Raw genomic sequence first — 13,982 nt, 5'->3', positions numbered from 1 at the left:
TGAGGTCCAGTATACAGACCTGGGCTTAAATTATGGTAATGTTATTTTCCTTTTCTATTTGTATTAATGCAGATTCAGATATTTTTCTGGATAAAATATTTTTAATTCTTGTAATTATACTACTATAAGGCCAATCAGTCCCACATGATTTTTCACTTGGGTTCATAAAGAGAGCATTATTTTTTTGGGCCAATTCTAAGTGAAATATTACATTTGATTGATTGGTCTTATAGTAGGGTAATTGCAAAAGTAAAAATATTGTGTCCAGAAACATCCTTGAATCTATATTGGTACAACTTAGAAAAATAATATTAATGTGATTTTAGCCCAGGTCTATACACTCTTAACCTCATTTTGCACAAGATGTTTGAAGGAAATTAAGAAGGAAATTAAAAGGTGTCCTAAATCCAGATTAATGTCCTTTGCCTCAGTTTATCTTATCCAAGTACCTAAGTTCATTCTAAAAAGCTATCCCTCACCTGAAGATTTAATCCAAATGTATTAACCACTGGATGCATTAAAATGGTCATATATCCACAAAGGTTAGGTGTTGGTTCTAAAGCCAACTTTTTTTTTTTTTTTTTTTTTTTTTTCCATTCAGTTTTTTTTTTTTTTTTGTTCCATTCAGTGCTTAAGACAGTGAAAAGAGAGAGCTGGAGTGGTCAGACAGTAAGATGAAAGAGATCCAGATAATAAAGGAAGTACAAGGATCTAATGGTGGAACTGGGAGAAAACCTCACAGTTAGGGTAAAAAGTAATAGTTACAGAGGGTGGGCAGCAAAATTGAAGTGAATTAATATCAATCAAGCACCAGGCCTTGGAGACCATATGGTACTATGTTGTACTGATTATAGATACAGTATGGTCAGAATTATTGGTTGGTAGGTTATAGTAGGTGAAGAATATTTATTTGTCGAAGGAAGCAGAGTACGTGTTCTATGGAGTGTTCTGTTTTGGTGAGAATATCATGAAGGCGAGGTTAGGCTGGTAAAGGCTCTGTTGCGTGCGACTGTTCTGGGGGCAGGAAAGAATTATATGGGTTTGAATGGCCAATTTGTAGTCTGGCAAGAGCTGTTTCCCATTGTCTATTCTCATGGCATGGGTTTAGCCATGGTAGTATGGTAGGTTTAAATGTGCGGAGCTTGTTATTTGAGATACTGGACCAGAAAGACTGCCAGTGATTTAGTAAGTAGTTACAGAAGAATGGGAAATAATCTGAATATGGGATGGTTTTGAAATGTTGGCATCCCAACAAAGTCGTAGAGCAGGTCAACGAGTCCACTTGCCTCATTGCCTAGGATGCTCACATGGCTCGGGGTCTAGCAGAAGCAGACTAGGTTTTTCTGGATTGAAATACAAAAAAGCCAATCTTGAATTTCACAGACTACAGGATGGATGTAGTTGATAGATTGGATGAGGGATAAAGAATTAGCAGAGTCTGTGAAAATAAAGGATGATGAGGGGTAGATTAGAAGTTGTTTTAATGCAAACAAAATGGTGTATAATTCTGCTGTAAGTATGCTTGTTACAGGTGGTAATAATAGTTGGAAATGTTTGGTGGGGGAGGACAGCAGCTCAGTTCCTTTAGGGGACTTGGAGTCATCTGTGTAGATTGGGGTGCAAGTGTCAGGTGTCAAAATGTGCTCTAGGAAATGAGAATGTAGAATAGAAGAGGGAGTATTAAGTTTTGATAAGTTGTGTGGTATAGATATAGAAAGGAAGGGATAAGTTGTGTGGTATAGATATAGAAATGAAGGGATAAGTTGTGTGGTATAGATATAGAAAGGAAGGATTTCCAATTGTGATGAAGAATGATAGAGAAGGGTTTTCATACAGATAGAGAAAGGGCAGGATTGGTTGGGATTGTTAGTAAATTTAGTAAGGAGGGGCTCAGGTATAGTTAGCTTCAGGGTAAAGAATTAGTGGAATCTGGCATAGTATCTAAGAGAGAGGGGGCACGTAGGCGGGCGAGCGATGTTAGTCCTGATTCAGCATAGAGGCTTTCTACGGGTGATGAATGGAAGGTCCCAAGGGCCAGTCTTAGTCCTAAGTGGTGCACCGGTCTAGAAGGCTGAGAAGAGAAGAGGAAGCTGAGGAGTACACATGTCATCTGTAATCCTGGACAGATGGAATGAGGACTACTTGTAGATGCAAAGTGTTTTATGGTCAGCACTCCAGGTAATGTGGTTTAAAGTTTGGCGGAGGCAAAGATATTGGAGAGCATTTTTTTAATTGATAGGATGTGTTCCTTCCAGGTAAGGCAGGATTCAAAAATTAAACCAAGGAATTTACCACTAGTACAGTACTGTGTGGGCGAGTTGTAAAGCGAAAGTGGCAATGGAGATACTGTTTGGGAGCGAGAGAAAAGAATGGAAAAAGTTTTATTGGTGGAAAAGAGGAATCCATATCTAGTAGCCCATGAAGGGATAGTTGGGTGGGGAACAGAGGAAGAGAATTGGTAGGATAGTGAGAAAGAGGTGATAAAATGAGAGCTTTCAAAAAACCAAGCCAAAAATTGGGTGAGCATAGGACCAAAGCCCAAGGCTGGAGGAGAGTCCAGATGGAGGCCAAATGGTCGTCACCCCCGCCATCCCGCATCAGGCCATGATCCCTAGCCTCTCCACAACAACAATGTTGCTTGGTATGGGAGGGAAGCAACACTGGAAGAAAGGAAGTAGGAATGGAGGTAAAGTAAAATACTGAAAAGTGGGTACATCTAGGGGCTGAACGGACACCACGTAAACCCTTTAGTAGTTCCTGTAGTGCACCTCACATGACTAGCCCCTTCAGGGATGATGTTATTGCCTTGGGAAAATGGTTGAAGAGATACTTACAGAGTATCTAATTCCAGTTTTGTCCCAAACACAGATTCAAAGGTACTAAAACTACTTTGGAGAATGCTTATTATTTACTTGCAGTGTTAAAAATATAAAATTATTACAAAGATGCAATAACTAAAAATGCTCATGTGTACTATATAAAAATACATGACTATATACAAATCAAATTGCTGTTGTCTTTATGCAGGGCAAAATATTGCACTGAATTACCTATAAACTCCAAGGAATCTTCAGTATGAGTTCAAGAATCATTTCAGGATATGTACTTTTCTAGGGATATCTGAAACAGTAATATGGCTGATAGGATTGGGATAGGATCTCTTACCATGGCATGAACTTTGGCTTACAAAGTGTTTCATGTAAGATAGATAGCCCTAAACCTATACCTCTATCAAACTTGAAAAGAGTAATTAACAGACAGATAAGAATGAAATACGAAAATCTGATTTAGTTTGTTTAACTGGCATCAATGATCAGTGAATAAACTGAAATCACTCATATTTCCACTAAACATAATAATGCAAAGAATCCATACAGAAGAAATCATAATAAACCTTTGCTCAGTTGCCTGTAGGAAGTTAAATCTGGCAGTGTCTAATGTGGTGTACTCAAGAATTGAAGTAGTTTTTTTAAAGCACCCCTTTTGCTCTAAGCTATGCTGCTTTCTACTTTTACTTTTACCTGTTCTCTTTGGCTTCTTCCCACCTAGTTGTCCAACTTCTTTATCTCGCTCCAATTCTTACTCTTCATTTAATAACAAATCCTTCAAGTTAACCTTATGACAATCTATACATGTGACTTCATTGCACAGTTAAACTAGTTTTAAAATAATGACACTCAACATTACAGGGAAAGTATCTGGCTACAAATTTGAAGAGAAATGGTATGCTTACTGTTTCTCTGAGGCCAAAGCTGTATGGTAGTTGCTGTTCCTGAGTTTTGAAGGCTGATTTTCTTCTGGCAACACCCAGCCTCAGACAATGTAAGTCTGTACATAGTTTGACTAAAAAAGCTATGGTCAGGTGATGACTGTATTCCTCACTTTTCTTCTTCTTATGACAATATGGACCAAGACAAAGATGAAAGTCACCAGCAGCTAACACTGAAGAAGAATGTTTATAAAAGACTCAGGAATCTAAGTTACTTGTTCCATCTTAGTCAAAAGTTTCTGTGACATCAATATATTGACAATATACAGTACACCCACCAACTGCTGCTTGCTAAAATTATCTCCATTTTTCACATGAAGAATGTTCAAAGCTCAGCTGAGAGGTCACATGGTTTAAATGTATTATGAATACTGTAAATAATGACATACAATGTTTTAGTCAGACCAAAACCTTAAACAAGACAGCATTACAGAAATAGGACAGGATGACATGAAGAGACCAAAGACAAAAAGTTACAAGGCAGATTAGAGCTGCAGGGAACTCCTCACTGGAATAGTTATACACAATTACAAGACCATTGCATAAACACACACATATCCTGAAAATTAATTTGTCTTTAATGGAGACAGGGGCTAAGGAACTATCCAACTTTTAAAACCTCTGACGTTACATGTAAGAATGCTACTACTTAAAGAGTTTATTGCTGTGACAAGGACTGACCATGTTCAATTAAAACTTGTACAGTTGAAATACTGCTATATACAAGAAAAAGATGGAATACTCAGAGACTGTATGTAGCTCCAAAACCTGATGTATTTTCTCCAATTACAAATAACTTTGTGTAACATTTGAACAGAAACACAAAAAGTGTATGTAAAGTCACAAAATTTTGTCTTTTAAAGGGATGGTGACTAGATTAACTGCAAATTACTGTACACTATTTTTAGCAAATGACAATCGTAATACTCATAAAATATAAAGTATTAATAAAATGTAATTTGATTAAAATGTTCTGCAGCATTTAATATTGAGCGGCAATATTCCATAACTAAACCAACAACATACACAAGTACGTTTTACCTAGAAGTGGAAGGAGATAACTTTCTTCTAGATTTCATAATAAAAAAAATTATTGGCTATATATGAATATCCTCAACACTGAATGGGCACTTCAAGTACTAAATGAAGCCTACATCAAACAAGAAAAATCCCAATTCTTCAAAGAATTATCCACAAAATTATTTTCATCTGTAATTAGTTTAATAAAATAACCATAACTGTTCACTGTATATGTAATAAATACAAATTATTATTATTATATTATGGAATACAATCCTTTTACTGAATGTGGCTTAAGTCACTCATTATATGGGATTAATCTATTGCTTTTAATAAAAGAAATTTTACTTGCTGCTGCAAAGGACTTGGTACATACAGCCATCAGAACATTACTACTATTGTGTACAACCTTAACACTGCATTAGGTATTTTACTCTGCAGTCGTAACTATACTTATGTGAGATTTAATATTACCAATGACTTCATATCTGCACTGGGGCTTCCAACAATTCAACAGAGATAATGCGGGACTACATACTGCTACAGTACATTGTCAATTATTGTAAAAACCATGTAACGATTAAATGCTGTTATTTATTTTCATTGCTTTTTGTCATCCAAAAATCAATGTGATACAAAATATTTTGTCAATCACATAAAAATCATAACTTTAATGCTGCATGGCTGATTTCTTAAATGAAATCCCTACCATGGTCATGTATGGGGTCCAGAAGTCATCATTTTAGTAGTTATTTGTCTATTTTTGGGGTCCAGAAGAACTAATTTTAGTAATTATTTTTCTATTCCATTTCAATCTTACTTCATCTTATAGAGTAAATGAGGTATTTCACTAACCAGCTACAGTATTTATTTCTGAAATACTGTATTGTACTGTGCACAATTTACAGTAATTATTTTGTTTTCAATGAATTAGGAAAGAAATGTGTTATTGGTATGTGTGTTTTTAAAGGTTTGTTTGTAGTAAAGGTAGACAGATGTGATATTGCATGTACAATAAAACATTTAATGAAAGAACTAAAGTGATGTATATAACAAAGTTAAATCTGAAAATGGTAATTACTGCTTTATATAAATATATGGTCTGTATATGTAGTAAATATAAAACACAAAGAAATAAAAAATAGAAATACTATCTCACTGTGAACAGTGGTAATATTTGCTATTCAATTCAGGGAAGTCTCAAAATACAAGAAATAGGGCATTTCCTTATTGCCTTTTTCTAGAAAATTTACTTGGTTAAATGTAGATATATCTAATACATTAGTAAAGTATATCTTATATGGTGAGAGCTACTTAAGAGTTTCAAGATACTAATAAAAAATTATAATATAAAGTAATGTCGTGAACTTAACAATAATAACTTGTAGTATTGTACTAGTATCAGTTTTGTGAAAATATGGTCCAACTCTTTCAGACTATGGTAGTTATGACTTTTCTGTATGTGCAAAATAGTAAAAGTACCTATAAACATAGATGCTGTACTTAAAAAGAGAAAAATGAAATCTTATCTACTCGACTAAGTAAGCTTATCTGAAAATTCACAGCCTATTAACAAAAGCAGCACTGCACTTAATAACAGTCCCGAAGATGCTGGTCATCTGAATCTTGTGATTCTACTTTGCATCCCTCTAACAGAATGTCATCTAGGAGCGATAGCATGTTAACTGTTGTCATACTGTCTGCAAAAAAAAAAAGAAGTTAACAGGCATTAGTAATTATCATAAATCAGTAAATTAATCTTTTGTAATTAAAAGTTATAAAATTATATTCTCAGATCAAACTATATGTATCCACTAAAAAAAAAAAAATACCAAAAACAACTTGAAACTGATTCAATAAGCAATCTAACAAGATTGCTAGAAAAAGTATTTCAATGAAAAATAAATTTTCTATTACAAGAAAATTAATTTTCTTATACAGTTCCATTAACTTTACTTAGCCTTTAATGCACCTGTGTAAAAACCCCCACATACTACAGTCTTGGGAAAGGAATGATTGCTCCCTGGTAGTTGGTGCAAAGATGGTACAGTTCTCGGGTAAGCCTCCCTCAGGCCTCAAGTTGTGGTCAGGCTCACTTATTGTGGTCTGAGCCAGCTGTCTCAGAACAGATGTTGGAAGCCAGACATTATAGTAAAGGTATTGATTTAATTCTGTAATATGATTTTTTTTAAAATAAAAAACTGCATTCATTTCATAACAAAACTTTTACTTTTACCAAGTCTGAACAGCTGCTTAGAAGATAGGGAACTCGCTGCTACCCTTGGATAGACCTGAAGTGATCCGGAAGATCTATTAGAGTTGTGAAAGGGAAGAGATATTAGAGTTGTGAAAGGAATAGAGTCCAACAGGCTGTGAAAACTAAAAGGGGGGAATGAGGGGATGTCTAATTCTTTAAATGGAAAAGGTGATGTAGAAATATTAATAATGATGATGTTGGTAGACCATGGAAGATAACTCCTTGAAGATGAAGCAAGCGACTACACTATCAAAAAGAGTAATACAGGCAGTCCCCAGTTAACAGCGATCTGGTTGTGTGGCGCTTGTTTAGCGACAAAAATTGGCAATCTTTTGTGCCGAAAATCACAGATTTCCACTTACTGGCGTTGATAATTGGGTATTGGCGCTGATACATACCTACCAGAAGTGCTGATAAACAAAAATCGGCGCCAATAAGCCTGATTTTCGGTCGGCGGTGATTTTCAGTTGTCATCACCCTCAGAACAGAACCCCTGCCGATAACCGGGGACTGCCTGCCTGTATATTGTAATAAAGAAAACTCATTAAACTTGAAAATGATTTGACACTAAGCTTCAGAAAACTCATTAAACTTGAAAACAATTTGACACTAAGCTTCAACTAAACCTATGCTATAAAAATACAGAGAAACTAACCCCCAACGAAAACTAGAGCTAAAATTAATATGCCTACCAGCCAAGTGCTAAACAAAACCCTACACCAAAAGTAAAGCAATCTTCAGTCACATACTAACAGTTGAATGGCCACACAATCACCAGCTGAAAAACAAGGTACTCTAGAAGCTTGTGGCCACTTCAGAAGAGCAAAGCAATACTATAGTAAATCACAAACCTTTTAGTTATCACTTGTCACAGAATCACCACATACACTTCTGAAAAATGAAAATACAGTATAAATACTGTAAAATGAGATTTTGGACAAAAAGTAATCCAGAAACAACAGAAGGCCAGAAGTAGTACTGTGAGTTATGAAGAAGTTGGCAGACACAATAAGTGACCCAGATTGCTACTGAGACCTACAAAAGACTTACATGAACAACACCAGTGATGTTCCTCTCCTTCTAACAAGACTGTAGTGTCTGGGGATTTTTGAGCAGATGCACAAATCTTGTGTCAATTACTAACACTTACTAAATATATCGGGCAACTGAAACAATATATATTTTCTGAATTAACATTAGAATTTCCCTTGACAAAAATTTGAGTAGGAAATAGAAGGTATTTGGGTCTCTAAAACTGTAAATGTATCTGCTTATTTACAGAAATTTTACCATAAGCCTTTTACACTCAAGTTTCTTTTAAATATTTCAACATCGCTGCAGTATTCACATCTGCTTCTGAAGTTTATAGTCCATAAACTTAATGTACAGTGTTCATAACTAACGGTACCTTGTGCTATCTCGTGACGGCAAATATTATCCAAACTTTGCAATAAATATTCAACTGGAATTGCAGCTTTACGCAATGGCACATCCTCAGGAGTTATAACAACATATTTATGGTCTGCCCTCTGGTTTTCTTGAGCATCATTCAATGGTCTTCTTATGCTGAAAATGAGTAAAACCAAATTATTTCCTTCATCTTTTTCTTCAAAACAACAGAGTATCTTGAATGTCACATGAAGTAAAAAAAAATACACATGCCAGAACAACAAAAGGTTTGCACAAGCAAATTATATTATACAAAAAGTTGATTTATCCAAACTAGTGAGCAAAATTTTAAGCTTTCACAGGAATGATCTGAAAGATAAGTTTATTATTGCAGAAAAAGGTTTTTTATTTAAACAGATTAATGCTCCCACAAATTAATATTTACGAAGGAAATGTTGAAGATTCTGCTACAATTTCTTTGAGGGATTTGTGCCTATGATCTACAAATTACATGTTGAAATTAAGTTTACAAATTACATGTCAAAATTAAGTAACAAAAATTTTTTTTCCAATTTACATCTTAACATATTCTCAATATAACAATTAGTTCTTGAAGGCTAGACATCAAATAATTCTTCTATGCAAAAAAAAGGTCATATGAAAAAATCTTGTAATTTAAAATGTAAATTAATTTCTCAGACTACGTTCCATAGATGCTACTGTTTTAATGCAACTAGCTAATATTGCCATACATATGTAGAAGTACAGTAATCATGCATGGTCTGAAGAATTAGTATAAGTAAAAATTTCCTGTAATACAACAACAAAGAAAACAGAGCCTTCAAGCTCTGTCAGAGGACAGGCATGAGTACATTTCTTCAATATGTATAAGAAGGTATGCTGAGCAAAAAATAATTACTATGACAGCATACTATGCAAAAGGGAAGGTGCCTTCTGAAATGGATTTGGGTTATTTTACGTGATGAAATGTTACGGATAAATTAAATTTTTGGAAAAGCATTACAAAACTGAAGGTTAAACTCACCTGGAAACATTATCCAGTGTAGAAGAATGCAGTATATCACTGATAGTCTTATCAATTACCTCCAGTTCATGAACATCATTAGTTATCATTACATCCTGACCAGCTACTCCAACGACATTTTCCTTTGGTACTGTGACTGATTTGAATTGTATATCAATGTCTTCAAAGTTCCTTCTGAAATAAAATTTCACTCCTTAATTCAGTGTAAATTAATCTAATGCTACAAAACAGAACTAGAAGAGATAAAAAAAAGGGACATTAATTTAGATATGGTGCTCAGGATGAAGGCCATCAAGAGTTGGCCAATATATGAGTGAAGAGTTGCTAATGAAACAAAGTATATGCTACGTGTTTTGTTTCACCACAACCCTATCAATCATATATATGCTCACATTCATCCTAGATACCATCCGCACGCAGTAATTTAAAGAAAAATTGCTACTAAGTGTCCCAGACTCCAGTCTTTTACATAACACTAAAGAAGAATGGTAGTCTTCCAACAGATTTACCACCTGGACTATCATTTACCCATGAATCACTTACCTCACTTTTTTAAGTCTGCAGCAGTATTTATAGCTCTGTCCACATTTCCCCAATACAGGATACCCATTTTTCAATGTTATTCTTAGCAATTATTTCATTATTCATTACCTAATTCGTAAGTCTTTTTCACTAATTTCATTTTAAAAGGTGATAAAATTGCAGTACTTCTACACCATAGAAAGTATAAGAATACTGCAATAATAACCAGTGCTTCTCCCAAATTGTACCATTAGTTAATCAGTTAAGTGTGGACAATGTGAGAATTATGCTTCTTTGCTGTTGTTAGCAATAGATATGCTAGTGTGTTTTGCATATAATATTTGCACTAAACTCTCTTTAATTTTAGTGTAGGTTCCTTTTGTTTGCTCTAACTTCCTACATTATTTTCCTTTGATGCTCCTTACTTCTTTGTGTATATTCTTGGGTAGTTTTGATAAACTTTTGCTACTATGTACTTTTGAATTTTCTGGGAACTGTATTAATAGCATTAAAAGATGTGATTTTTCTAGTGTGTCAATTATGTCTGTATAGTGTCCATGAATGATAGGTAATACTTTTATATTTTCAACAGATTTAGTGGCATTAATTGATTAATTTATATCATCACTTATATCCTCATTGTTTACTACAGATTTTTGTTTTGCTGCAGTGTATCTTTCATGACAGAGGCCTTTTCTGCTTTGTGGTTCTAGTGATTTTTCCAAGTGCTGTGCTTTGCCTTTTGATAAGGACCCACACCTCTTCTCAGGGGGCTGCTATGGTCAGGTATGTCTGCCTAATTTCACCTGTGAGACATGTCATGAGTAGTCACCTGATCAGTGGAAATGATTTTTCAAGTTGAGGACATGAGTCAAGCTGGTTCACATTTGTTGCTGCAGGTATGCCTGCTTCATCTACTTTGGGATCTTGTGTTTCCATATCAGCAATGAAGCTAACATTTTTGGCAGGTAAAGACGAGTCATTCTTCTGATGATATTCCAACAGCCCAGTTTAGCACAGTCCAGTCCAGTTGTCAGCCCAATCAATTCTGCTTTTCATCTGCTCAATCCACTGTTCAGCCTGTCTGCTCCTACTCTGTCCACAGCTTGCCAACCATCTAATAGGTATGCCTGATTGAGGAAGACTTGTACCTGTCCTGCCTGAAAAAAAAAACTTTGTTTTCTTCAATGCTGGATCTGATTTTACAGCAGGCAACAATTCTGTTATTGCAAGGATGGGCATGAACTTTAGCTGAGAAGTTGTCATGTGCCATCTCTCCCTCATCATTGTCTTCTGGTTGCATCTCCTCATCAGTGACTACAGTAGACATGCAAAAGATGATGAAAAGATGCTCATCACTGAAGATCAGTATTGTGGCTGCAACTAGCTACATTACATAGGTCAATTAAACTGAAGGTACTCTTTAACACTGGCAACAGAATATGATTTGATAGGATCCGGGTTGGCCATGTGTTCGTTGAGGACATGGATGAAGACAAACCAAAAGCTACTAAGTACATATCAGAAAATACCCAGCCACAGGCTCAGACCATGTCTTTAAAGGATCTTCACTTGTAGAAGAGTCAATTACCTGTTAGTAGTAATGCCACTGATCCCTCTCTCCCTGGAGATATCGATGTTCATGGCTGCATTGATTCATGATAGGGAGCACATCTACTGGACTACCAAAAAATAGGAACTGTGATGTCACAGACCAAGAGGCTAAGTATCTGCTTCATACAGTTAAAGGCTGTCTTCCTGGGCCTCTAAGTATTCACTCTTATTCTAGCAGGAAGGGTTGTAAGTGTGATAACTGACAACTCAATGACAGTAGCTTGCTTGAGAAATCAGGGTGGCACAAGATCCAAGATATTATACCTTCCCAACTATATTGCAAACCTAGGCATATTTTTGATTGACAGGGTTAAGATGGAATAAACTATGTTGGATTTTCATGCAAACCCAGCCTCACTAATCTTTACAGCCTCACTTCCAGAATACGATACATAAAAAGTGAGGAAGGTGACTGATGGTACTTGCCAATCCAGGCAGCACAAAAGCAGTGATACTACTATTCTTCTTCTTTAAGTTAAACAAAGGCTGTTGAACCCAGACATATACGAAGATAATTAATGGGAGCATATATACATGATTAATGGGTTTATCAGAAAACTATTTTTGTATCATAAAATTTCATATTTACCCTTATTTTTTAATTATAAATAAGTAAATCTATCAATAACTTACAAAACCATAAAGGTTGATAAAACCCAGTCCAAAATGCTACCACAGTTGGACTTAGAAGAAGCGAGATTTGGTTACATTCAAGTACCTTGTTACGTAAGATTGTGGCTCTCACTTCATTCTGACTGGATGAAAACTGTGCATGAGCTACATGGAGAAAGGCTCAACGTTGCCTATTTACAATGATAATCAACTTCTGGTTAACACTTGAACAAATACACAACCAGACAAACTTATCAGCTCTGCTTACAGAATTACAAATATTTTTAAAAAGTACATCACAACCAACCTCTTTACCAGATGAGCTCCTGTTTTCATTTCATATTTACTGAGAAGATTATTCAGGAAGACAAAGATTTCTCTAGATTTTTTTGCTACTGCAGTGACTGGGTCATTTGCACATAAGAGAAGGCAGTTCAAGTAACCACAATCACATATCCTGGAAAACATTTATAGTTATAAAACATGACTGCTAGCAGCTTCCTTCCTTATTTCAGATTTATATTTGAATAAAATTCACCATATTTCTATAAGAAATTGTAAGAAACACCTACCAAGTTATGACCTTCAAAATTTGTTTTTGCACTTCATGTTTGTCAAGTTTGGTTATCTTTCCCCCTTTAAATGTCACAGCTGGGAATTCTCCATCAACCATACCTTTAAAATATACACAAGATAATGAGACAAGTTTCAAAGGGGAAGAATTGCCATTCAGACAAACCATATTTCAAGTGTTCATAAATAGAATAAATGGTGCTTATTACTAAAAGTTCAAAATACATTCAGACAAACCATATTTCAAGTGTTCATAAATAGAACATATGGTGCTTATTACTAAAAGTTCAAAATAAATATGTAAAAATGACATGGGGGCAGCACCTGATTTCTGAAGGCCTTCATTGATGTGACTGTGAATAAACTCGAGGGCATTCAACCGGATTTCATCATCATCATCTTCTGTTGACCTCTGCATGATGTTGATGACAATGTCATTTAAATCCTCCTCACTATTGATAAACAGAGTAGAAGATCATTTTTATATGCTGTAACTGTATAATATAAACTCATTAAGTGCATATTATAGCTTAGGGAAGGTGCTACTGTTTAAAATCCTTAAGTGAAAAATATTTTGTTACCACAATTTACTTTCATACACACTCATATTGTAACCAGAAAAATTATTTAATTTTAAAAGTGTCTAGAACATAAAAATTGTATATAGAAAATGCTTCATGAAAAATAATGTCAACTAATTATATGAAGTATTATCTGTTCTATCCAATATATTAACCTTCAAAGTGAATAAATATTAAGCTATTCTGGAAAGAACAAAAAGCTTCCTATGGATTATGACCTGTCAATGACATTATTCACAGGAACTGAATGCTATCAGGTTAGAAAAAGTATGATGGCGAGATTCCAGGAAGAAGAAAAATGTATAAACACAAAAATTTGAAGAAAAATGTATAAACACAAAAAATTATTCATACAGAAAAAGGTTGTCCCTATCCATTTTCACAACAAAATTGCACAAAAAATATATTTCTGTACAAAAATATACCAAACATGGCTTGCAGATGTTTTGCGTTGTCAAATAAAAATCAAACTAATACAAGGATTATGGCAAGGATAGACTGGGATAAACAAAACAGGTATAAATTAACTAAATTACTCACAAAAAATAATTTAGATACATCAAATAATCTTACAATCTTTGCCCATAAGATGCTTGTTTC

The 13,982-nt window shown here is 34.8% G+C and overlaps 1 protein-coding gene across 1 annotated transcript in view; it reads right to left on the bottom strand.

Moving 5' to 3' along the window:
* Window positions 1–2,889: 2,889 nt before the first annotated feature.
* Window positions 2,890–13,982, bottom strand: part of LOC136853516 (BRCA1-associated ATM activator 1) — a 65,912-nt gene continuing 54,819 nt past the window's right edge. Inside the window, exons 17-22 of the mRNA XM_067129181.1 lie at window positions 13,126–13,253; window positions 12,801–12,903; window positions 12,536–12,685; window positions 9,481–9,654; window positions 8,455–8,612; window positions 2,890–6,489 (exon numbers count right to left, since the gene is read on the bottom strand). Coding sequence (XP_066985282.1) covers window positions 6,380–6,489; window positions 8,455–8,612; window positions 9,481–9,654; window positions 12,536–12,685; window positions 12,801–12,903; window positions 13,126–13,253 — 823 coding nt within the window. The 3' untranslated portion in view covers window positions 2,890–6,379. The remainder of the gene's footprint in view (window positions 6,490–8,454; window positions 8,613–9,480; window positions 9,655–12,535; window positions 12,686–12,800; window positions 12,904–13,125; window positions 13,254–13,982) is intronic.

This window comes from Macrobrachium rosenbergii, chromosome 27, assembly GCF_040412425.1.
Source record: "Macrobrachium rosenbergii isolate ZJJX-2024 chromosome 27, ASM4041242v1, whole genome shotgun sequence".
NCBI lineage: Eukaryota > Metazoa > Arthropoda > Malacostraca > Decapoda > Palaemonidae > Macrobrachium > Macrobrachium rosenbergii.
Note: the sequence above shows the minus strand (reverse complement) of the source record. Positions and strands in the feature narration are given on the sequence as shown.